General features: G+C 39.4%; 2 protein-coding genes across 14 annotated transcripts in view; both read right to left on the bottom strand.

The window, feature by feature from the left end:
* Window positions 1–1,547: 1,547 nt before the first annotated feature.
* On the bottom strand, window positions 1,548–19,794 carry top1mt (DNA topoisomerase I mitochondrial). 7 transcript variants are annotated; one of them, XM_061238743.1, is made up of 24 exons: window positions 19,662–19,794; window positions 19,037–19,176; window positions 18,659–18,740; window positions 18,494–18,558; window positions 17,858–17,942; window positions 17,458–17,483; window positions 16,798–16,896; window positions 16,487–16,547; window positions 15,884–15,978; window positions 15,432–15,483; window positions 14,728–15,116; window positions 12,486–12,601; window positions 11,841–11,962; window positions 11,595–11,717; window positions 9,828–10,015; window positions 9,569–9,713; window positions 9,281–9,424; window positions 7,756–7,941; window positions 7,376–7,444; window positions 6,860–6,974; window positions 3,985–4,112; window positions 3,711–3,805; window positions 2,290–2,439; window positions 1,548–2,069 (listed from the first exon to the last, which is right to left on the bottom strand). In XM_061238743.1, exons 2-24 carry the CDS (start codon window positions 19,138–19,140, stop codon window positions 1,967–1,969), a joined length of 2,742 nt encoding a protein of 913 aa, XP_061094727.1. In that variant the 5' UTR covers window positions 19,141–19,176; window positions 19,662–19,794; the 3' UTR covers window positions 1,548–1,966. The 7 variants fall into 7 exon arrangements, with proteins under 7 accessions (XP_061094727.1, XP_061094729.1, XP_061094732.1 ...); XM_061238745.1 differs by having other exon boundaries at window positions 19,621–19,742; XM_061238748.1 differs by having other exon boundaries at window positions 19,037–19,145; window positions 19,662–19,728.
* A 1,138-nt stretch (window positions 19,795–20,932) lies between these two features.
* Window positions 20,933–25,021, bottom strand: part of epb41l3a (erythrocyte membrane protein band 4.1-like 3a) — a 53,372-nt gene continuing 49,283 nt past the window's right edge. For 6 of the 7 annotated variants that reach the window (XM_061237646.1, XM_061237647.1, XM_061237650.1 and 3 more), the window contains 3 exons: window positions 24,890–24,970; window positions 24,486–24,601; window positions 20,933–21,906 (listed from right to left, as the gene is read on the bottom strand). In XM_061237646.1, the coding sequence (XP_061093630.1) occupies window positions 24,491–24,601; window positions 24,890–24,970 (192 nt within the window). In that variant the 3' untranslated portion in view covers window positions 20,933–21,906; window positions 24,486–24,490. The remainder of the gene's footprint in view (window positions 21,907–24,485; window positions 24,602–24,889; window positions 24,971–25,021) is intronic. The other variant, XM_061237649.1, reaches the window with a different exon arrangement.

Genomic DNA, 25,021 nt, shown 5'->3' with positions numbered 1-25,021 from the left:
TTGTTATTTTATGGATTCTGGACTTGTGATTTATTGTGTTTGAGAATATTTGCAATAAACTAAGTCTGTTAAGACTGACACTATGACTTACCAAACGGGTTTTCCTGATTAGCCTACACTACTTGATTTCTGAACGGTTACAGGAAGTGTTGAACAGTGTTGGCCCACTTTAAGTGTAGCCTTTTACTTTATTTCTAAGAATAGAATTCTACAACAGAAGCCTAATAATAAATAAAGGTCTGCCTCGAATACAAGCCTGCCCCAAATAAAGGCCTGTGCTTTGTGCAGCCTAAGTAAATAAAAGACCCTGGACACAATTTGAGGATTTACGGTAGATAACTGGCTCGTGCAATGAAATTGTACAGAAATGGTAGCCTGTTGGTCTACAGCTCCGTGAAGTTGGCAACAATTAGACTTCCTGTACAGAAGTTCCGGTCTCAACTTCCTGTGATTTTCTGTCAAAATAAGAGCTGCGGAGTAACGTTAAATAATGAGAACATAGTTATGCAAATGAGTTGGGTGGCAACTGACAGTCAATAGCAACGTATGGCCTCCCCACACTAGAAACACAGCAACAATTGCTCGGAACAGGATTTCACAGAAAGGACTGTAGAATATTAAAGATATGGGTCCAGCTAACAAATGTATACCCCCTTTCATTTTGAAACAATTTATAGTTTTTGAGTTATCAGCTATGCAAATGAGCAGGTTGGCAATTGACAGTCTATGGCAATGCATGCCCATACCACACCTGACAGACAGCAACAACAGTTTTTATTGAAATTTGTGCACAATTTTATATTCTCTGCAAATACATCACAATCATATCCAACTGTATTAATTTAACAATGAAAACTGACAGAATTACAGTTCATAAATAATTTTATTCACCGAACTTTTATTTTGATAAATGCGAACCGAAAGTCTCCAATTGTGGCCAGCAACATTTGCCAACTTCACGGAGCTTTGGTCTACCATGCCTAAAACTCAACCTAAAGGTAACTGCACTACTTTCGTTAACGCTCCTTATAGGTTAATAGAATAGAGAAAATATATAGCCTAACCTCGGATGCTACGTGATGGCACAAGCAACTACAAGAAATAATATGCAATGTGCTTTCTGGTTGTGAAATCATTCTGTGAAGTCATTATAGACATAACTACAACAAACCTATGTGTAAGTGATTCACATTCAAAGCTGCGCTATGGAAGACTTCACGGAAGGAGCGAAGGACCAGGGGCCTCATTTATAAACGTTTCGTATGCACAAAAGAATGCGTATGCCACTTTCTAAGCAAACTTTGGCATTTATAAAAAACGAACTTGACGGGAAAATGAGCGGTCCTCCACGGAAACTCTGACCCATGCGTACGCACATTAACTGGAGAAATGAGAAACTGCGACTCCGATGGCAATGGGATGAAACGCGAGAAATGGTGTGAAATTGATACTGCACGAAGACTCCATATGAGGCTAATTGAGCTCCACAGCTGAAACATTTTCTCCATAATAAAGTGTCGGGCGAACAAAATAAATATCCAAGTGTAGCAATGTTCATACATTTTTTTATTTCCAATGTGATAATCATATTAAATCCAATGTCATGCATGTAACACATTCAATGTATAGCCTCCTTAAAAAATGTTCTCAACAGGTGTGGACAAATGTTTATTTTCTGCTGGGAAAGCAGTGATTCAAGTGCTTCAAGAACAGAATGAAGTTTCACACAATGGAAAAAATGATGGAAACTAATACAAGTTTTTTTTTTGGAGGGGGGGGGGGGGGTTGGTATCAAGAGCCATTTAATCAGAAAATAATATCCAGTTTTGCATCATCTGCAGAAATATACATAGATCAGCACAAGGGGTCAAGACTAAGCAGCATTTAGACTTACAAAAAGTGTTTCTTTTAATAAAAAAAAAAAAAAAATAGAAGAACCGAGCATTACCCCAAAATAATTTGAACATTAGAACTGGTAGTCCTCCTGAGTCATAGCTATAGCCCATGCAAACTTGTCCCTTTGTGTTTTGTTGTAAATCTTCTCAACTGGAACTTCAAACTTTTTACACCTGTTATGTCATAAAAGTAGAGAATCAGAGTACATACATCAGTATAATTCCAGATGTTGACATTTCAGAACAAAAGCAGTAACGCCTATTTCAGCAACAGAAAACGTCATTAAATCTTATGCATGAAAGTACATACCTTAAAACGTATTTACAACAGCAACAAAGTTCCAAGGCAAAAAAAAAAAAAAAAAAAATTATATATATATATTACGGAACATACCAAGCTACAGAGATCCTGGGGTCCAGGTAATTGAGTTTGGACGTTCCAAGAGCAATGACCTTGTTCTCCTCTCTATCGGTCATCTGAAGCAGCAGTTTCTTCAGCTGCTCCTCCAGCCTTTTCACAGCATTCTCTTTCTTCTCCACCATACTGCAGGATAAAAATAAATAAATAAATCACATTACAGGCAGTACACACCTTCCAAATGCCATCTTGGGTGTTAATAATTGTTAATAAGGACCGTATTTAGTTACTGTAGAACCTGCGTGTCAATAATGTAATTTTTTAAATGAAGCTGCATCCTGTGCTCTTAACCAAAACGGTAAAACGTTTTTAAGAGTGCTCTATATTGTGTTAGCAGTTGTGGGTAGCCCACAGTAGTGGGGTTGTAGAATTTCACAGTAGCCAAATTAACATGATTGCTGACTACAGTAACATTTTAATCTGCGTATTCTTCAGTGTAAAATATGTCACATCAAACTTTGTTAGCCTAGTGTAATAGTTCAACAAGTTCATGATATAATTTGTAAGAAATGCACCATGACAAATCTCTTGATGAAGGAAAACAATAGCGATCCCCACAAAAAGACTAGTTCACATTCTGAACCAATCAACGTTAACATAATAGATAATTATGCTCCTTTATGACCAGTGCCATCCAATGTGCCATCACAAATTATAGGAAAAGACTCATGGCTATCATCTTTTGCCAGGGGTGGCCCACTGAATCATTTGCTGAGCCCGATATTACGAAAAGGGAATCGTTACTTGAGTGAGAAGGGGAAATTAATACACAACAAAAAATTTTAAGGATCTCCAGGATCCACGTGAAAAAAAAAATTAAAATAATTATTTGAATAAATACCTAATATTAGTAATAGTATTGCTGTTTTGATATGCTAACAAAGAAAAAATTGAGGCATATTATATGAACATTGAGACATCCACTATTTTGAGTGCGCTTTAACACTCGCACATTCTCCGCAAAGAATGCACAGCTTACATGGTTTGCTTACAGCTTACGTATCCGTGTCACAAGGCAACGGCTTTGTTCCACCATGTCCTGCTGTTCGTATTGGTACATGGGGGCACGTTGGGGAGGGGCTTGTTGCAGTCAGAACAGTGGCCCGTAGCGTAGTGGTTAAGGTACATGACTAGGACATGCAAGGTCAGTGATTCTAATCCCGGTGTAGCCACACTAAAATCCGCACTGCCGTTGGGCCCTTGAGCAAGGCCCTAAACCCTGCATTGCTCCAGGGGAGGATTATCTCCTGCTAAGTCTAATCAACTGTACGTACTCTGGATAAGAGCGTCTGCCAAATGCCAATAATGTAATGTTTGCACGAGCCGGGACCGAATATGTATATTTCACGCAGCTCACATATCTTCACACTGATATTGATAGAAAAGGCAGTCCTCACTTTCTTGATTTGTCAGTACTATAGTTGCGGTCCTGAGTCTGTACGTCTTTCAGCTCTTTCTTTGCTTCCTCCACTTGTTTTCGCTTCTGGGCAATCTGAAAATTAAGAACAACCAAAATGGTGGAGGCATGTGCTGCTTTGCAAAAAAAGATGCTAATGCTAATTGGCCAGCATCTCTCTGAAAAAAAAACATACCAAGACTATGAAGTAAGTTGGGCCTAGGAAATAAGTACACTAAGACACTGCTGCAGACACTGATGTCTTCCCTCTTTACCTTCTCCTGTAGGAGCTGCATGGACTTCTCAAATGTCTTGGGTGCTGCCCTCTGGTGGTTGCAGAGTATGGCCACAGCTCTATTTGCACGGTTGTATGACAGTATCTTCTCCTCCAAAGACATATCAGCTGAAGGTTCAAACAATTGGTTTATCCCAGCATTTCTCAATCCTGTCTGGTTTGTTATGACAAACCATGAAACAGGCATTTATAGGTCTTACGCATGGGAACAAACTTTTAAATATCTTTATGGTAATACTAGAATTTGATGAAGTATTTAAACTTTTTAGTCTGTTTTAACAATGCAGTATGGAAGGCAACAAAACAAAGACAAATTCTATTAACTTGGAGAATTCATTTGAATTCCTGCAATGCAACTGCATTGAACTGCACACAGCATTTTTGAACTCAAGTGCTCAAAATCACATGAATCCGTTCTTCATGCAATTCCATTTTTAGTATTAAATTTTAGCAGTGAAAACACATTTCAGGCAGATTTTTACACAATGCTAAACCTTACTCTCAAGACTGGAAACTAAATTACCAAAGCTCAACCATGGCAAGTAAATGAAGAGGAGAAAATAAAGCGATTACAGAGATGAGTGAATAATCAACTATGAAAACGTCATCTCCTCACGGTTACGGTCTTGGCACCGTAGCTAGTTCGCTATTGAAATATCATATCCATAAATGAAACCACTACTTGATTGCAGAGTCGCAAAATGCCAAGGTGTTACCGAAAAACGATGCTGTGTGCAGAAACAAACATGTTTTACCATTAGTGAGTGATTGCGAGATTACACCTGCTGAGTGCAGGTGTAGGCTATAGGACGGTTAGATAATTACGTAGTTAGCTTATTTCCGTTGTGTCACCACTTTTTAAATGCATAAATCAAGAGTATTAGTAGGATTTTAAGTCATTTTTTTAAAGTCATTTAAAGCCAATCAGGCTACATTTGAACTGTAGTACAGCCGGTGCAACCCAGTCCTACAGAGGGTACACAGAGGGTTGCTCCAGCAGTGCTGCCCCCCCTTAGATCTTTGTTTACTTCTGTTACAGGTCAACCATCCAACCTTTGAAAACTGATATTGACTGGGCACCATCATAATATTTGTTCATGGATCGCCACAGGAGTTCCCCAGGGCTCAGTCCTAGGCCCGCTTCTTTTTTCTCTTTACACTCGCTCCCTTGGCCCTGTGATCACTGCACATGGGCTATCCTACCACTGCTACGCGGACGATACCCAACTCTTCGTCTCGTTCCCGCCGTCTGATACGCAGGTTTCAGCCCGTATCTCTGCTTGCCTGAGGGACATCCAGAGCTGGATGGACAACCACCATCTAAAGCTCAACCCAGGCAAGACTGAAATGATATTCATCCCTGCTAAAACCTCTCCCCATCTGGATCTCTCCATTTCCCTCGGGGATACCACACTCACGCCGTCACCCAGTACAAGGAACCTCGGCGTGGTGATGGACAGCAGACTGTCCCTCTCCGAGAACATTGTGGCGGTGACCCGGTCATGCAGGTTCTTCCTATACAACATACGGAGAATCCGCCCCTTTCTCACCCCCTACTCGACCCAGCTCCTGGTCCAAGCGATGGTTCTGTCCCGCCTGGACTACTGCAATTCCCTCTTGGCTGGCCTCCCAGCGTCTGCCATCAGACCCCTCCAACTCATCCAGAATGCAGCAGCTCGTCTGGTCTTCAACCTTCCCAAATACTCACACGTCACCCCCCTGCTTACTTTCCTCCACTGGCTGCCTGTCATGGCTCGCATCAAATTCAAAACATTGGTGCTAGCCTTCCAAGCAGTTAAAGGGTCTTCCCCAGCTTATCTACAAAAAATCATCAGACCCTACACCCCTGCCAGACCTCTTCGTTCAGCCTCCACAGGCCGCTTGGCACCTCCCCCTCTCCGAACCTCCACATCACGCTCACGACTACTGTCTGTTCTGGCTCCACGGTGGTGGAACGAACTCCCCGTTGAGGTCAGAACTGTAGAATCTCTCCCCACCTTCAAGCGCAAGCTGAAGATACACCTCTTCAAGCAGCACCTCTCCCCATCCCTCCCTACCTCCCTGTGAACCTTAATTGTTGTCTCTGTGACTTGCTTTGTGTATCGGTATTTTTAGTTGGCTAGGTAAGCAGTGTTTGGATAGTTAACTTTGGTCACTTTTGCTCTGCTTGTTTGTTTCTTTGTTCTCAAAAAAAAAAAAAAAAGGCCCTCGTCCTTATCTTTGTTATACAGGTAGCAGTTGAAATTGTACTTCCCTCTAGGGTCTTTCAGCGAACTTATCCCTGGTTATGGGTATGCACTTTGTTGTACGTCGCTCTGGATAAGAGCGTCTGCCAAATGCCAATAATGTAATGTAATGTAATGTCATCAAGGCCTAGTTAAATTGTCACGTGATTTAGAACGATCCATAGTTTGGGCATGTTTTGCTGCCACAGGTGATGGCTCACTTGCCTTCATTGATAATGTAACCACTGATAGCAGCAGCAGAATTAATTCTGAAGTGTACAGAAGCATTACTGCTAAAGTTAAATTAAAAGGTGCAACAAGAAATGCATGGCTGTACAGCTGCTGCTGGTTTTGTGAAAGAAAGTGGCCTTGATGGCCTGCCAACCAAATTGCTGGTCAGCATTCAGTAGCATCCGGTAGCTGCCATTATTAGCCAGCTAAATTCAGTTACATTATATTTGGTAATGTTAGCAGGACATTCTGTGAAAAAAATGTTAGCCTCAATGGAATTCTATATCTGCATGTTTAGTAGTAAGTAGTAAGCTAAGAATAGGACTGTTCATGCCACACAATTATTTCCAACACAGATTGCATGTAGTATGTGAAAATGACTAACTGAGCTGTGCATACCATGCGTCAATTTGTTCAGCTGTTCTTGCAGAGTGGTGGAGGCATTGAAGGTTCTGAACACTTTAGCTGATAGTCCGGTCATGGACTCATTCAGCGTCTTGTTCAAGTAAACAGTCTATTGGGGAAAAGAGCAACATATGACAAAAGGGTGTAAACAATTTACAAACAGCTGAAAAACAGCCAGGAAAGTGAGTCTTACCACACATTTCAGTTAAACAACCCCCCAACAAATTAAATTCTGTTCAAATAGAGAAACTGAAGAGTGAGCAGCCATTTCAATCAAAATACAAATCTTTTGGGGCCAGACTTGTGTGATATCCTCAATGCGCTAATCTCACGTAAATGATCACGTGATCAAATCTTACTCTATGCATATACTGTTTTTTGCAGTCAGGACACTTTCATAAAGGAACAATTGGGACCAAATGAGTGGCCATGCAATTGAAAAGTGGTGTTCCAAAATAAAATATTGCTAAAGCATGTAGTTTATTTTTCCATTCTTTTTTAAGTACTTACATTTATTCTGTCAAACAGCTCATCTTCAGGGCTTTTATTTTCCATGAACAGATTTAAATTTTTGAAAACCTGCATCAGAGACACATATTACATATGCATTTAAGAAGCATGTCCTTTCGTACAGCGCACAATAAGAGAAACCTCCAAAGCAGGCATATACAAACAAGGTATTAAATCAAGGAAATTAAACCAATCATTTTGGTCACATGGAATGAAGATAATTTTCCCGATCTAAGCAGTTGGTTCTCTTGTTAAATAATGACCATTAAACTAGTCACTATTTAACAAACGGTTGAAAATGAATGAATGTGATCTGAACATTTGCACTGTCCATCCCTGCTGTGCATCTCATGTGAAAGTGAAAGCGGTGAGATGCTCACCCGCTTCTCTACAGGCACTTTGTTGTAGTAGCGAATTGAGTCCTTGCCCAGGAAATCAAATTCCACTACCCACTTCTGGCCATCCAGCTCCTCGTGTAGGGTGATGTGTTCCACGCGCAGAGAGCAGCAGCCCACCGTGTCCGCACTCTCTCCCTCCTCCTTCTCGTTACCTGCACGAAGGGCCAGCTAGTTGGAAAACAATGTCAGGGTCACAAAAAGTCACAAATACACCGTGACGCATGGTGATCAGTGCGATTATCAAACACTTTACCCAATGTTCTAGTTTTTTCCCCTTTTATTTAAAGGGGCAGTTCATCCAAAAATTTCCAGAGTAACCCAGAGTACCATCGATCTATCCAGAGTTTCACTAAGATGACAAGTTTTCTAGATTGGACAACTTTTTTAGACGCAGTTTGCTGTGATCTAATGGACCTCTATGGACCCGATCTTTTCTGGTGATAAATGCACCGACAATTTACATTCGAAGAACTTAACAGTCTCCTTCCAAATAGAATGCCACAGTTACTCACGAACATTAAGAGAGCTCAAAGACGCAATCTAATTGAGAACCATTTCTTCTACTGTGTGAACTTGCCAACTGTGTCCATGCAAGCGCAAGTTTCCATCGAAGCACACCAGTATTCTGGGGCAAAGTGTCCGTCTTCTTCATTGCTCAACGTTGTGAGCTACATTGTCTTGCCACAATTTCGCTAAGTTCTCAGCTGGCTAAACTTTCATGGTTAGATATGAAGCCATGCACAGCAAACAGCCGGCTACATTAAGCCTTTGAAAGCAGAAATAATGTGCAACATTTTATATGCATACACATATTTTATGTTTTTAACCTGGTTAAACCAACTTGAACACATTCCTTTGCATCAACTTTCTCAAGGCCCAGTCCCTTAATGCTGATTCCGATCTGATCCTCCACCATGTCTGGACAGCCTCACATCAGATTTCCTGTTCTGGAATCCAGACCAGGTTTTTCACGACACAGGCACCTGTTTTTTCAGATGACTTTACACCAGGGGTCTCCAATCTTATCCAGAAAGGGCCAGTGTGTGTGCAGGTTGTTGTTTTAGCACAGGACTAAGACAGCTGATTCTACTCATCTAGGTCTTGATTAAAGACCACGATTAGTTCATTAGTATAATCAGGTGTGTTACTGCTGGGTTAAAACAAAAACCTGCACCCACGCCGGCCCTTTTAGGATAAGATTGGAGACCCCTGCTTTACACAATAGAAATTCATATCATGTTACTGACGTTTAAATGTGCCTTTTATCGTTATATAGGTTCTCCCCCAGGTTTCCCCTTATAACAAGAAGAAAATATCTAGCCCCGGGATAGAAAAAAATCATCTCGCATCAATAAAGAAAAGTAGTCGCAAAATGTGACCATTTAGTCGTAGTCAGGAGCCCTGATACTTTTAATTTCATTTTTGGGTGAGCTGCCCCTTTAAATCAGGCCACATAAAACCCATGACTAGCAGAAGTGAAAAGAAATGAATCCAGAATGCACTGCACCTTGTCTATGAAATACACAGCAACCCCTCTCTGTCTCTTCTTCATCTCCCGAGACTTCCAGTCAGTCTGATATTGTCTTCGGATCATGGCTACCTTAAGCTTCAGTTTGCGTGCAATTTCATACTTCTGCCAGTCCTTTTCGCCCTGGGACAAAAATCATCACACTGTAAAATATTCAAAGCATTCATTTGAATACGGTATCAGTAATTGTAGAATAGCTGCTATGATTAGCACTGGAGCTGGAATTCTAAAATATTTGGAGTAGTACTTTAGGTACGCAATTCCCACCTTAAGTTTGGAGCTGGGGTTAAGCATAATGTACTTGATGCTCCCCTGTACGTTCTCCACCCAGGAGGCCAGCCAAGTTACGGCGTTGTCATGCTGGACCTTCTTCCAGCGATGGCCCTTGGGAGGTACTGGGATATTGGATTCACTACACACAATAAAAAAAACCCTCTTACTTGGTTTTAGAACAAATGCATTACTTGAACTGAACATGGAAACATGTGAAAGCCTCCAGTCAAGCTAACCACAGTGAGCCTCATACTTGCTGCAGTTTATGGTAATGTCTTCTGGAAGGACCCTCCTCTTCAGCTTGCCCATTTTGGGGTGCTCTCCACGGCCACGGAACAGGCCAGGCGGCTCCACCCGGAAGTTGCCAATCTTTTCACGGTGCCCATCAAGGAGGCAGTATCCATACTCCTCTGTTTGCTTGTTGGCTTCCTCCTTAAGAACCTGCCAATTTACACACACAAAAATAAATAAAACATATCTTCAGCGCTCCCTCAATCTCAATCTAGATTTGTACTTTAACAAAGGACACTTAGGCCCTGGATTTAACCCATGAATATTTTAGCCACAATACAGCCAAAAAATATGAACCCTTTCCATTTGCCGCCCTAGAGCACAATTTCCACCTATTTTGTACTAGTCCTATAAAAGTGTCAATATCTGAAAAACAATTTACTGCACACACATGTATGATAAATTAAAGAAGAGGCTTGTAACATTCAGATATTTGAGACACAACAAATTTGTCAAGAGCATGTACATAGTGTACAGGAAATATGCATTTAAGTACAAACAAATGATATAGTTTAGCACTGAAATTCTGAACCCTTGTCTCATGTTCATCTATTTATCTCAACCCCACACGTATTTAGTGTATTACAAAAACAAAAGGAATTGGCCTTGCTGTTCCAATACCTTTGGAGGGGACTGTATGTATGAAATGTGAACAAAAAGTTTATTGTATTAAATCGCTGGAGGCAAACGATGGTTTATATAGGCTATGTACATGTTATAGTCCTTACTCAACCTTTACCCTAGGTTTTTGCAGGTTTGTGCTGAAGACAGTGCTTCTGGTCATGCCCCCCCCCCAATTGTACAGCGCTTTGGATCAAGGCGCTATATTACTGCCAACCATTAACCATTAAGAATTTCAACAAGCAGTTAATTTGGCTTAATTAGGGGCTTCATGTTTAGAGGGGTTATGTAAACCACATTATGTCAGATAGTTATGCATGCCATGAATAATTCAAATCCTGAGTTCATATTCTGCTATAGTGCAAACAACATAAAAATAAGTAAACTGTTAAATGATCAAGTTAAGCCAGAGTTGAATCAATATGCCCCTAATTGGTGAAAGTGTGGACACCTGGCTACTAAAACTAGCCTAACCATCAGGAAGATAATGTAAGATGCAAACATGCATGGTGTTAATGATTAATGAAATAAAACAATAACCCAAATAGCAGCATAATGATTAACCTCAGTCTTTTTTCATTTGATCAAAACATTGATTAATGTTCCTGTAATTTTTTACATTTGCAATAAACCACAAGGCATGCATAGCAATATCTGACATAAAGGTGCTTACACAATCCCTCGAAACATGAACCACCTAATTAAGCCAAATGAATGGTTGTGTATAAATAGAAATGAAACATAACCATGTATTTGGGTACTGTTGGTTACTTCTGGAAGCAGACTTCTCAGATATTTCATGATAAATGCTTCTCATGCTGAAAAATGGCACTGCTGCCCCCCTACTGTCGGAACCGGCAAGCGCGTAAGAACCGGCAAGTGCGTAAGCTGCCCCCCTACTGTCGGAACCGGCAAGTGCCGTTCTCTGGCAGATCACTGGAGGCAGAAGTGCCAAATGAAACACAAAACCACTATGTGAACTTTCAAGCATGGATAAAACACTTCAATTAAAATTATTTAATGCATGACAAAATACTGCAAATTATTTTTGGGTTTCTCTGGACAATAATTTATTCAGTTATTTTACTAATGCAATTAAGGAGTTCACCTTTTTCTCCTCTTTGCTTAAGGCCTTCTTCTCCTCTGCTTTATCCACAAAGTATTTGTGGATCTCCCGAAAATCACACTTGGAGAGATCTCGGATCAAGTTACGTTCATCGTCTGTCATTTCCTGGATGGAACAAAAAATATGGCTTTCACACACTACATTGTACCATTATTCCATGCTGTATGTTCATCTACTGGGCATTGCAGATGGGGAGTGCTGGATATTAAGTTAGTTTTCATGAGATACCATTCTCCAGTCTGTGAAGAAATTCTTCTGAAAGACTTCCTTGGTGGTGTATTCATGGTCCAGCATCTTGGCATAGAAAGTGGCAACTTCCTCTGCAGTCGGACTCAGTCTGACAGGCTTTCCTACATAACAGCGACAATTCACGACACCAAACAGGCTTAACATTAACACCTGCCCAGCTGCAAAGTGGGGATAACTTTTTCTTTCTTAGGGTCAAATAGTGTTCGGTTTTTAGTTTCCAGCATTCAAATCCTGTTGGCCTCCATTCCATTTGGCAGACTCTAATTTCCATTCATTGGAAGAAGAAAATAAAGATAATTGCCCATTCATTCATCTGCAGATTTTGTGTGGATGTGTAAATGACCAGGACTTATTTTCCAGTTTATTCGTATTACTCATATAGCCAACTATGCAGTTACTGTAGTGGTACAAACACTTTGGGGTCTCATTCAGAAAATGTTGTACAGGTCAACATTTCAAAGAATGCCAAAAAGGAAATGGTTGTGAGAAAAACAGTGCAATTCAATGTAAAACCAGAAGAGTGAGAGTGCCTTATGGTTGACTTAATATAAAGCTCTGCATAAGAATTAAAATTTAAACAAGAACTGGGATTTAACTGAGAACATTTCAAAATGTGGCGCTCACCTTTATAATAGAAAGACACAATTTGTGGTAAGGATTCATATTCTGGCGGGAATAGAGGTCCCTTGTGCTCAAGGGTCTTCCATTTTTGTCCATCGAGAGACTGTCCCTCCTCCCACCTGAAGACCAAATGATTTGCTGAAACAAACTAAAACATTTGCAGACCGTCTGTTGCATTAACAAGAGAAAAACAACTCTTGCATATAGAAATGACATACCGTAATAATCTTGATCAACAGAGTAAATTCGCTTGCAATTATGTTATCTGTAATTGTAAACAAGTACCTAGCTAGTTAGCAATGCTTTTAACGACATAACTATAACTTAATGAAACTAAAAGGTAATATTAGCGATTTGTTGCCAATCTAACTTTAAGCGAGGAATAATATATAATCGCCACACTAGTAAACAACGTTCCCCTTATGAATGAACTAGCCAGCCATATTGTTTAGCTTGTTTAAGCTGTAGATGCATGTCAAAATTATTCAGCTGCCCACAGGACTCATTGACCCATTTTGTTTCTGTGCTGCATTATTCGTCGAAACTTCAGAAGATACGTTCCTCGGGCAAACGATGGAAACTGTTCTGCTCAATTTCAGGGAATGTGCTATCAACTGTACAGCACAAGTGCCATACTTATTCATTCCAGATACCGCAAATGTATGAAAACATGGGAAAAAGCAGTGTTCAGGAAGCTACGTTACAGCAACAACTTCCTTGTGTATCATTGCATTTCTTCCCCCATGAAACAAGGGCCATCACTAAGAGGCTGTTACGTGCCGTATGGATTGAAGCCAAAATTCAAATGAAAATGTTCATCCTCAAACACATTTCGTTTTCATTCCATGTGCGTAAAACATTTGTAAAAAATAATTGAATTGAATCATTCAAATGAAAAAGCCGACTGTATAAAAAATGTAATGTCAATATTAAAATGTAAATCAAAAGTCCATTCCACATTCGGGACAAAATCATCATAATTTAAATGAAAAAGAAAAAACACATTTTAAATGGGTTTCATATCGTAACAGCTTTAACAAAGACAAATCAAACGATAATTTAATTGCTACTTCATCATCATGTTTTCGTGGCACAAGGGTGACAAATCCAATGAAATTGCATTGCTTCCATTTGCATGATCATTTTCATGCGGTCACTCAAAGGTTCGAATTGAAAATCCATTGCCTCCCTTGTATTTTCATTTTCAAAGTCAAAAGAATTGCCAGTGAAAGGACGGGGGCTACAGGGATGGTTCAAACCCACCCAAAAAATTCGGATCATTGCCCGAATGTTTGCTTGTGCGTGTCGGCGGTAAAGCAGGTATTCTTATGCGAATGAAAGAAAATCTGTCTGGTTGGCCGGATATACACTCACTGAGAATTTATTAGGAAAACCTGTACACCTGCTTATTCATGCGATTACCTAATCAGCCAATCGTGTGGCAGCAGTGCAATGTATAAAGCCATGCAGATATGGGTCAGGAGCTTCAGTTAATCTTCACATCAACCATCAGAATTGCGACTGTAGTGACTGAACAGTATCAGGTTTATATGAGGCAGATGCTTTTACTTGTGCTAATGGAATATTTGCGAATAGTGACGAATGATACTGAACTACGAGTAGAGTGAACTGAAATGCGCTTGTTTGAATATTTGTGCGCCTGCGCATCAGTGAAAGAATCACATTAACTCGAATCTTTGTATTGAACTGAACAAACTGATTTGAATCAGCAAAGTGATTCGTAATTTCCACAACTATGGTGAAGTCCCTGTAAATTGAGGTGCTGTTTGAACTGATCAAAACATGCTAAGGCACTGCACTGTCAACTTATTTTTTTGTACACAACTAGGCCCATTATACCTTTTGACAAAGTTTCATTTTCATTGGAAACTGGTATGAGGCTGCTCTGCCATGTAAACCACATTTCTAACACATAGCCTGTTTTGTGTGTAAAGAGGCAAACATGATATTACTGGTAATATCATGTTTTTCTCCCCTTTCACTACACTTTATTTATAGCGATTAATTCCTGTCAGGCTTGCAAACACTATCGGGATAGCATACACAACAACTGGTCTCATGCATGTTTTTGGGTGCAGAACAAAAACAAAACAGCAGCCCCAGAGGATCTTTGGTGGTGATAGGCATCAGTGCATTGTTAGCCGGTTAACTTTATTCTGTCTGTCTTCTGAACACCTCACTTAAGTAAGGCAAGGTGTGGAAGAATTAAATACAGTAGACTCACCATTTCCACAGTCTGGCTTCATCATCAGGCTTCTGGATCACACTCTCCTTTCCCGCTTTCCCCTTTTTCTTCCTGGGTTCATCCGCATCCACGGTGTCCTTTTTGCGCTTATTTTTATGACTGGATTTCCCTTCTCGATCTTTTCTCAAGGTCTTTTCATCCTCTGTTCCCACGCGTCCCATCTTCGCACTTCGTCCTTTGTCCTTTTTCCTCTTCCTTGTAGGACTGGCCGCATCCGCTTTCTCTTCGCGGGGTTCGCCCTTAATATTCTGCCAATTGTTCTCTTTCTTCAAAGTTTTAACCTCAGGCTCTGTCAGTTCACCATAGTATTGAATGGAGCATTCATCCATTTCATCCTTAACTGCATCAGTGGTATCTTTGCTTTTTGTCTACAGTTTGCAAAAGGGCGCAATTATCATAGACAAACAAGAGTGTGTACTATAACAGACCTTTCAAAGTATCCTTTGCTTTGCACTGCAAATGGTTACCAGACATTTGGCATCTAAATAAGTGTGCATCAAACCTATCTATAATTATGACTGTAAATACAATGATATGTGAAAGCGGTCACTGGGAGAAAAGCTGAACAGCTGTTCAAAGGCCATGGAATATGAACACACATTCATTTAGTCAGCAATTTTGAATAAGAAATGTGGCTCCTTAATCAATGTAATGCAGCATAAGAAATATTAGAGAGTGGTCACCTCTTTTTTCTTATGAGATTTGTCTTTTGTAGGCTGTGATTCACTCTTGGATCTGTTGAAAGAAAAACAAAATACTACAGGAGACAGAATTATTCCTTTCAGCAGTTCAATCTAGCTGAAACTGAATTAGAGCCTATAATCTTCACCACAAAGTTCAAAAGGAGCATGTTCATTGATAACCTAGAGATTGCAGATGGGAGTCAATAGTGTACCGAGACAGCAGTGGAATCTGCAGTGAAGCACCATGGAGCATGGTGAAACTATAGCAATAATGTTTGACATACCGTAAATTACCAACTGATAACCTTCCCTTCTGAATAAATTATGTAAAACTGCACTCTTATTGAAGGGCTATTAATTCTAGCATCAGTACTCATTACTGGCAGAATAAGTAATCATAATTGGAGCGGTTTCATTAATGCACAGATCATTATCCTTTCTTTCATCCTCACCTGCTCTTTGTTCGCGGAGTGTCCTTTGTCAGTTCCAGGGGCTTCCCACTCTTCTCCATCTCGCAAGTCCCCTCTTTTCTACATTTGGATTTATGCTAAATGAAAGCAGTGAAATGTCAGCAATTATAGTGTTGGTGGGCCAGTAGGGGTCATCCTTTCCTCCGGTCAAATAAAAGCTGTAGGAGATGCCATCTTCTGGATGAGATGTTAAACCAAGGTCTTGACTCACTGTGGTTATTAAAGACCTCTTTGCAAACAGTAGGGGGTTTCCCAGTGTGCTGGCTAAATTCCATACCTGGCTCTCTCAACCTGCCACCTAATTATCCTCTGACTTAATTGGCTACAAAACTGTTATCTCTCCCTCCACCAGAGCGGATGAGTGCTGAGTATTCTGGTGCACAATGGCTGCCATTGCATCACCCAGGTGGATGCTACACATTGGTGGTTGAGGCAAGTTTTCCCCTCATCACTGTAAAGTGCTTTGTGTAGGGTAAAAGTGCTATATAAATGCAATTGATTATTATTATCTCCTAAACACATACAATTAAAATAATTATTGCAATCAAATTATCGAGCATTTCAGGTATAGATATGACAAAGTACCTTTTTCTTGTCCTTAATTTTTGATGCCTCTGTATGTTTTGTTTTCTTGGCATGTGCTGGCCTATGTGAAAAGAAGGATGCAAGTCACATAGTGCTGAACCCATGACATGGCAGCAGCTCAGGAGGATAACCAGGGTTAGGCTTTAACCAGAATTATTAAAAGAGCAGGATGAGGAATGAACAGTGAATATGTGCAGAACTCAGGACAGAGAGTGGAAAGATTTAACATGAGCACAAAGGAAGGAAAGAGAAGTGAAAAACAAAGGATGTGACAAGACATGCTAAGCAACAGAGGATCGCTGTCAGAGTACCTTTCCGAAACAAAGTTTTGATGCGCTGCACTGTCAATTGATCTCTTCCCATCATATTCCTCACTCACAGTAAATATGTTGTTGTTTGGGTCTGTATAGCTTTTTGGAATAAAAAACAAATCACTTTCATCTCTTTAGGATAGCTTACTATTTCCATCAGTCTTTGTGTGTGCAACCCACTACAAACTAGAAAGATGGGAAGCAGGAAAATCTTGTTTGTTTTGGAAGAACAAAGTTAGGAATCTTATGCATTCCAACAAAAAACAAGCACAATTGTTTTGAGGCTTTTACAAAAAGCTCTTGTACTAAAAAAAACATGATATGTAAATATTGTAACAGTTCACATGTATGCATTGGAGATTTCAGAAAATTTGTTAAAACTTTTACTTTAAAACATTACTTTCCTTTAAATGTGATAAACAGACCAGATAAAACCACAAGGTTATTACCTTTTTTTTTTTTTTAACGCAATGGCGATGTTTTAGCAAAGTCTTATGAACATAAAAAAAAAAAATGAATCATTTCTACACATTTAAGCATAAAGCCACAGAGCCAAATAAAAATCAGTACACATGTTTAGAAAACTGATGGATAGATCTACTGATTTTATAACAGACTATGGTCATTTAACATTTAAACAAATACGCAAGGACAACTTACTCCCTACAGGGTGAGGGGCATGTATCCTGTAAAAACAAATACATGTCATTACATATACTTTACAGATAACAGACTCATGGACAGACGGAAATCTATATTTATAACCATACATGGACTTCAGAAATTGTTATGCATATTTGCTGCAAAAACTCTTTATTCACAGATTCTCATGGTACACACTGATCATTACATTGTGCAAATTGAAAATGAGAAAATCATAACGGTGCAGATGCACACATTAAGCCCCCTTAAAACATGGCAGTTTTAAAGAAGAAATATAGCTCAAATAAAGTGATATGTAATTAACCATTTAATCACTTATTGGGTCTCATTTCCCAGCGAGGGATAGAATTTGTTTATTTGCACTGTATCAGTGAATGATTTGCGACAGGATTCTTACCATATTGGTGTCAAAGACCTCTATACCAACTTCCCCTTCACAGCCCCCAGATTCTGCCATTACATGACAAGCAAGTATCTCAGAACTTAAAGAAAGAGCAAAATCCAAATGAACTCTGTAGTCACCACAGAGGTTGAGATATTAATGCAAATGACTGTTTATGTTAAACTGTACACATCAAATATAATTTCTGGCTACTTTACTCCCCACAAGAGGGCACAAAAGCTAAGGGTAATGAAATGCCACATAATAATTCAGTGAGATTTTCAGATTAGAACATATATGGACATCCAGTCTAAAGTTTTAACGGTTTAAAAACTTGTCCTCACAGCAAGTTTAAAACTGCTGCTACTAACGACTAAGGTAAAGAATATGTTTTTAAAAAAGTAAGTATCACAGAAAGAGCTTGCAATGACCTTCAAAGTACCCTCATACAGTAAAAGTTGTGAATATGCATTCATTATTTTTCTTAAAAATAAAGAACTTCTACAAATTTTACCATCTCCATACATGTACTCAGGAAGCAAATTGATTTTTATTTATTTTTATCCTCAGTTGGTTCAAAAAGAGCTAAAAACCATGTACTCTCACCAACAGCATGTGCAGCCTTTCCTCAGATGGTCCATTAAAGCTCACCTTGTGATTTTGGACTCCTGCAGAGGTTTGCGGTGTGATTCTGAGCAGGAGTCAGTACCTCTAACCTGTTAAAATCAAGATGAGCAGCAGGCATATTTGCATGTGCTGATCAAATTGTACAGGACAAGAAAAATTTATAAAACTCATGGTCATCTGTGCCGATACCACAACTGCTGATCCACTGTGCTTCTCGCCCTTCTCCCGACTATTCTTGTGTTTTTTCTCTGTAGCATCCTTTATGGTCTTCCTGTGTTGAAAAATGTATCCAACCATCAGACATCCGATTGCTAGCATTCCTGTGTGCTTAATTGCCTCTTGGACAGGACAAGACAACAATATTGCATTAGAGATTCAACACAAGTAAAACTCACAATTTATTACCGATACATGCATTTCCGAAAGATAATAAATACGTGGCGCACACACTTTAGATGGAAACTTGCCAGAGAATAGTAGGCTAATGGGAATCAACTCCCAGTGCTACAAAATTACTTCGAAAAAGCACCAAGTAACGTGGTCTCAATTGTTATCCCGGGGACAAACCTGTCTGAAGGGGTCCTGTCTTTTGAGTCGGAAATTCTCTTCCTTTTTTCATTCCCACCAAGCAATCTAGAATCTCTCCCTACTTCACAGCTGTTGTCTTCCATTTCTCCTGCTTGGATTAATTGAATCGCATGCACGGTCTGTAGGGCAACCGTAACACATTTAACGAGCAATATTCTAATAGTTTGGTAAGGACTGAAATACAATTAGATGTCGAGCTACTTTGTTAACGGAAATTTTGTAAGCACTGTTTATATCCTAATGAATGCGATTAAGACTAGGCTGAATATTTATATTTTGTATGCACGTGGCAGGCTAATCCGTTTATCCATGCACATTTAGATTATGTTAATAGGCTATACAAATGGGTTAGCGTAATAACCATTTGGCTACGACACGTGTTTAATGGGCAACACGGTGAAATACATCATTAGAAGAGGCTACAGTAATAAAGTTGTGGTTTCAAAAATGTTTGAACAATTAATAGACTACGTCCGGATTCTAGAAGCACTGGGAAATGAATTTGGACTAGGCTAAATAGTAGCCTACTGTATTAAAAAAGACGACTTCCAAGTTAAAGTTACCGTGAAAGCCACGCGTTTCGGTATCAGTAAGGGCTCTTTACCCGTGGCAACAGCTTAAAACGTCTTCCTAGCTCAACATCCTCACGCGGAACCACAGAACTGTGCTAGGAACACTAGGGAAAACTTTAAAGCTTTTTGAGTCTGAAACGGACACTAACTGCGCATGATCACTGTTCGAAAGAAGGGGTGAGTATGGGCTTTTAATTGAGCTTTAATTCCCCGTCCTTGAATGATAACATTTATTGATGACCGGAAGCGAAATAACAGGCACAGCAGACTAATCATGCCCGTGCCTAAAACATTTTTATTAAACAGTTTTTCAGATGTTTTAACGGGAGAGGGCAAACCTTAAAAGATAAAAAAAAACAATACCTTCCAGAGTTGCCATACTTTAGAAGCACAAATAATTATTTTAAGAATCTGTAGACAGCAAATGTACTGGTATTTCTGATTGAATACAGTTTGCTGACATTGGCTGTTTGTCTTCAGAAAATTTGACTGAACTTAGTCCTTATAGGTAAAATTCGTTAATATCATCCAAGATATTCTACTTGCAGGTGAAAAAGTAATTACAGAATAAATTGCAGTTGTAACACTGAAATTGGACGTTTTTACAGTTTTAAATACATCTTCCATCAAGAATGTAATGAATACCACCAGATAGGGCTTATACATGGATAAATATATATATACAGCTAAGAGGCAGATCCTGAGGTTTCATTATTATTATTATTATTTTTTAATTTATCAATTCGGCGCCCAGCATGGGGCTGCACATTCCAACACTAATTTGGGATGTCCAGTCATCTCAAGATAGATACCAAACTATAGCAGAAAATCTAAACCAATTAAAATATTACTGTGGAAGTGTTAAGTCGAAAAAGAAAATGAATAACATGGAGAAAAATAACTATGAAATATACTAATGTATAATAGCTATAGCAGCAGCTATCCAAGGCTGACCCCATCTGTTGTGAAGCCTTAAGGATAGAGCATTATTTGGAATTTTACTGTATTTGGTGTACTGTTGCCATCTTATGGACTGTAATTGCTGTATCAGCCACAATGGAATTACTTTCCTGGCTACAAAATCTTTTAAATGTTTTGATGGTTGTGTTGACTTCACCCTACATTGTCATACTCGGGGACGTGATACTTACTGTAAGATGGAGGCCTATTACAAACTTTGCATGACTAATTTCCAGCTGAGAAGCAGCCATCCACTTTTTTCTATTCGATACAATACAGAGTAAGCACTGTTGTGTCAGTACATTTTATTTAAAAAAAGAAAAGGACAAAATTAATCACAAAATGCATTTATCACTTTTATTTCACTAATGTGGAAGCACATTTAACATAGATGGTACTGAAGATGATGAAGAGATGGGGCAGGATGTCCAGACACACGCACACACATAGTTTAGGACAGCACCAGAAATGCTGTCCGTTCTGTAGTTTTAAGGCTCGGCCATGCCCGACAAAGAGTGTGGAGGGGAGCTCTTGGACTTCCACTGACATGACAAAGAATAAGGAAGAATACAGTTTGCCGTGTGGTGACACACCATTTGCTAGGTCACAGAATTGGTTTCCTCGAGCAGCAATCTTATTATTTTTAAAATATACACAAGCTTCCTCTCGATTAATTTGATAATTTGTGGAAAAAAGAGACAATTCAAACTAAAAATGACTAAAGCCTCCAAGAATAATATACGGCCTAAAGTACATATTTGTACTCTATTCAGACCTTTAAAATGTAATGTGAAGGTTGTCTTTATTTAGCAGGCAGTATGAGTAAAATGAGATAAAATGGGCTTGGAAGGTTAAGTGAAGGATCACGGGCTTGGTGGTGTGGTTGGCACATCTACTGAATGGTTAAATATTGTGCACACTTACATATTCAGCCTACATTATTCTTTTGAACATTTTATTTTCACAAATAAAATGATGCTACTTAAATGATTATTTATATCACTTTAAAAGTCATTACTCCATAAGGCAGTGAATAAAAATGTTCTTTTTTTCCTTTGAATCGTCCTGCCATCTGTCTGTACGTGCAGGTAGATAAGAAACTGTATACGTAACTTTTGGGTTTTTGATCACATTTTTATTTCAAAAAATGCAGAATTGCTCCCTTTTCATGCAGTATGCATTTTCAGGTGATGGATTGGACTGGATTTTGAGATACATAAGCCAGAGTTTTCATCATGAGTGATCGTTGACTCCTGAAGCTGTCTGATTCCATGTGGTGTAAAATAAGTGTGTCCTCTGAAGGGTGAAGGTCTAATCCTGGAAAAATCAGATGGGAGAATCTAAATTAGAAAGTGATCACCATCTTGACAAAAATACAGCTGAATAGAATCCCTAAAGACATTTTCCTTATTTTATCTGCTGATAAGCTGCACTTAATGATTGATCACTATCACTAGAGCAAGTCTCAAAAATGCAGAAATTAAATTTTATGTAAGCACATGCTAGCAACCATTTTACTCTAGAAACAAACCCAGCTCATTATAAAATCAACATGCATACAACTTATAACTTATCTCGCAGCTTGCAACTGCAACTGATACAGACATGTAGGATATACAATTATTTGTTAAAAAAGCAATAAACTAAACGTAAGAAAAACAGCAGTAGAACATGCTCCACTGTAGCAGCCTTGATTTGTTCCTGTTAAAGACCATATTGACAAGCAAAGAAACATTACATAATGCAATGCTGAAGGCAAGCACAGCCTCCCATGTAACTCACAATGGCACAATCAGATGCATCCTTTTCAATACCTTCATGCAATATGGTGCACAGCAAAGGGTTAAATGCCTTGGGGTCATTTTATTCAGTGAATGGAATCTGTCAAAGATCAAGTTAAAGCCAGCCAAATTCCACATTAAAACATCTGACAAAGCTGACTATTGCAAAAATGAGCAAATAAAACATTGATTCTGAGCTGAAAGAATGGAAATTGACAGACTAATGTTCATCAAATTAAGCCTGCCTGTGAAGACAGATCGATATATGCTGTATATCATATATTATTTATTATATGCTGTACAGTACATTTGGATACAAAAACTACTTCTACCAATCGGGTTACTGATTCTGTAACTGTATATTTTGTGTAAGATTTAAAAATCACATTCCAGATGTACCAATAAACCAGATTGCTGTGTGAAAGTAACAAAAGTCCTCTGGTAGTCAACAAAAATGGAAACACCAAAGTAAAAGTAAGTCATGTAACAATGGCACAGGAGTCATTCTAGAATACTCGTAGTTCAGATCTGGAAACTGAGCCGTCCATGATCATCAACACCAGGATCACGCTTCTAAAACCACTCAAGCTCTCCAGATGGGAACACATCTTGAAAGACAAGCCCCTCTGCAGGAAATAAATGCTTTTACATGGAGTGAAGTTGATCACTCCAAACCGTTTAGGTCATGATTAATATCCATCTTGCCTTCTAAGGATAAAGAGTGTACTGAAATTATGACAGGAATGGTGCCCACACCAAAATCCACCAAAAACACAGTTGAAATACTGCTGTTTCCATGTTCTTCTTGATGTCGAAGACAGGAAAATTGCCTCTATTTTTGGTGGCACAATAAAATAGGTGAGTAATAGAGCTGACAGCGTGCCCTACAAAGCTGATACCACAAAACAAAATTTAACAGGAGATAAAAGATCCTACAAAAAGAACAATTCTAGATTCTATCTGATTCTAGCACAACAAAGTTTGAAATTCTCAATTCACATTTTGCCAAGCACGTTTAAAAGGGGTAAGGTGAAAACTTTACATTATTGTTTTAATGTTACTGCACTGTGTATCACTATACCGAACATACAATAGTACTACCAACTGACATGCAATATAAAGTCAAGTAATAGTACCATATTCATGTATATGCTGTAAGAAATTCCATGACACAGCAAGTCTCTAACAAGAGCTGATCTGCAACAAATTCCTGGGCATTCAAAGCAATCAAATTACCAAGTTATTAACTGAAGTGCTACAGTATGTGTACTTTTCTGTCACTACAAGCAATGTACAATGGCACACGTCAGGAACTGAAGTTGAAAGATAGCATAGCAGCAATTCCTGTGAGGACAGTTTCACAGGGAGTCAGCAGAACAAGCTTCTTTTTGGTCAATACCTCCTATGGGCAAGAAGGACTGATGCATAAACCTCTATCATTAATGCTTAATGGCTTCCCCTTGCATATCTGCAGCCCTTAAGCATGGCACTTTGAAAATAGATGACTCCTTCTGGATCAGGACATCTGTTAAGTGATGTAATACTACGAATTGTAGATACAAATGCATGCGCTATGTCTTTTTCAACACAAATTATCGTAACAGTCAATGAAATATTGCAAAGCTTCTGCTGAATGGTACAATGTACTTCAATCTCCAGCAGGGTGCACTATTGCTCTATGTCCATTTCTGAAGTGGGGGATATTGTACACAATATGCTATAATTTAAAAAAGTTTTTTTTGTCACAGTTTCTGATACTTGCAAATCATTAGCTCCACAAAACCATATCTTCAATATTATGGGGAAATGAGGGCATTATAAAACAGGTGAAAATAGCCAGGTGAGCTCAGCAATTGCTAACCTGGCTATTAGCAAGTATGCAAGAATGATGTGAGGAAACAGCACAGCTGGTACAGATGCACATTATAGAAGAGAAGCGCTCACGTATTCCCAGCCAGTCATCCTATCTGACGGGAGGTGTAAAAGCCGGAAGCAGCTCCTGGTTAGTAGCTTAGTAGCGCCCCATGCCAGCGAGACAACTATAGACAAGGTGGGAGGGAGCGTGGGGGAGGGGGCCTGCCAGCAAGCCGACTGCAGTTGTCATCATCCTCTTACCTGCATTACTCTTCCCCCTCTTCTGGGGTGACCTCTGTCTCTTTATGTACCACTACTTTGGTCACAGACATGTCTGGATGCTGCTCTTTGGCTTCTTTAATGGCCTGAGCCAGCGCCTAGCTCAAGGGAACCCCACGGTGGGAGACAGAGAGGAGGTGTAACGTGCATGATCAGAAGCAAGGTGGAGATCGTGTGGTCATTCACATCATTTACAAATGAGAACAGGTTTACTGCTGTTCCCAAAACAACAAAGACACAAATATATCACCACCTTTCCAGCATGCAAGTTCTCATCAAAGATTTAATCTTTAGATATACGTTTTGTTAAAAAAACACATACACGCACAGACTGGACTCGATACAAGATACTGAGAGAGACAGAGCTCAAAGGGTCCTGGTCCTACCTGGTCATGGTCAATGTCAGCATCTCCTGTAATGACAATCCTCTTCTCAATCCTTGTCTCTGAGAGGCCACCCTTCACAGTCTGAAGACAGCACCATAAAGGAACAGCTTAAAGACACTTTGAGCTGCTCAT

The sequence above is a fragment of the Conger conger genome, chromosome 4 (assembly GCF_963514075.1).
Source record: "Conger conger chromosome 4, fConCon1.1, whole genome shotgun sequence".
Lineage (NCBI taxonomy): Eukaryota > Metazoa > Chordata > Actinopteri > Anguilliformes > Congridae > Conger > Conger conger.
The sequence above is the reverse complement of the archived record's forward strand: the minus strand, read 5'-3'. Positions and strand labels throughout refer to the sequence as shown.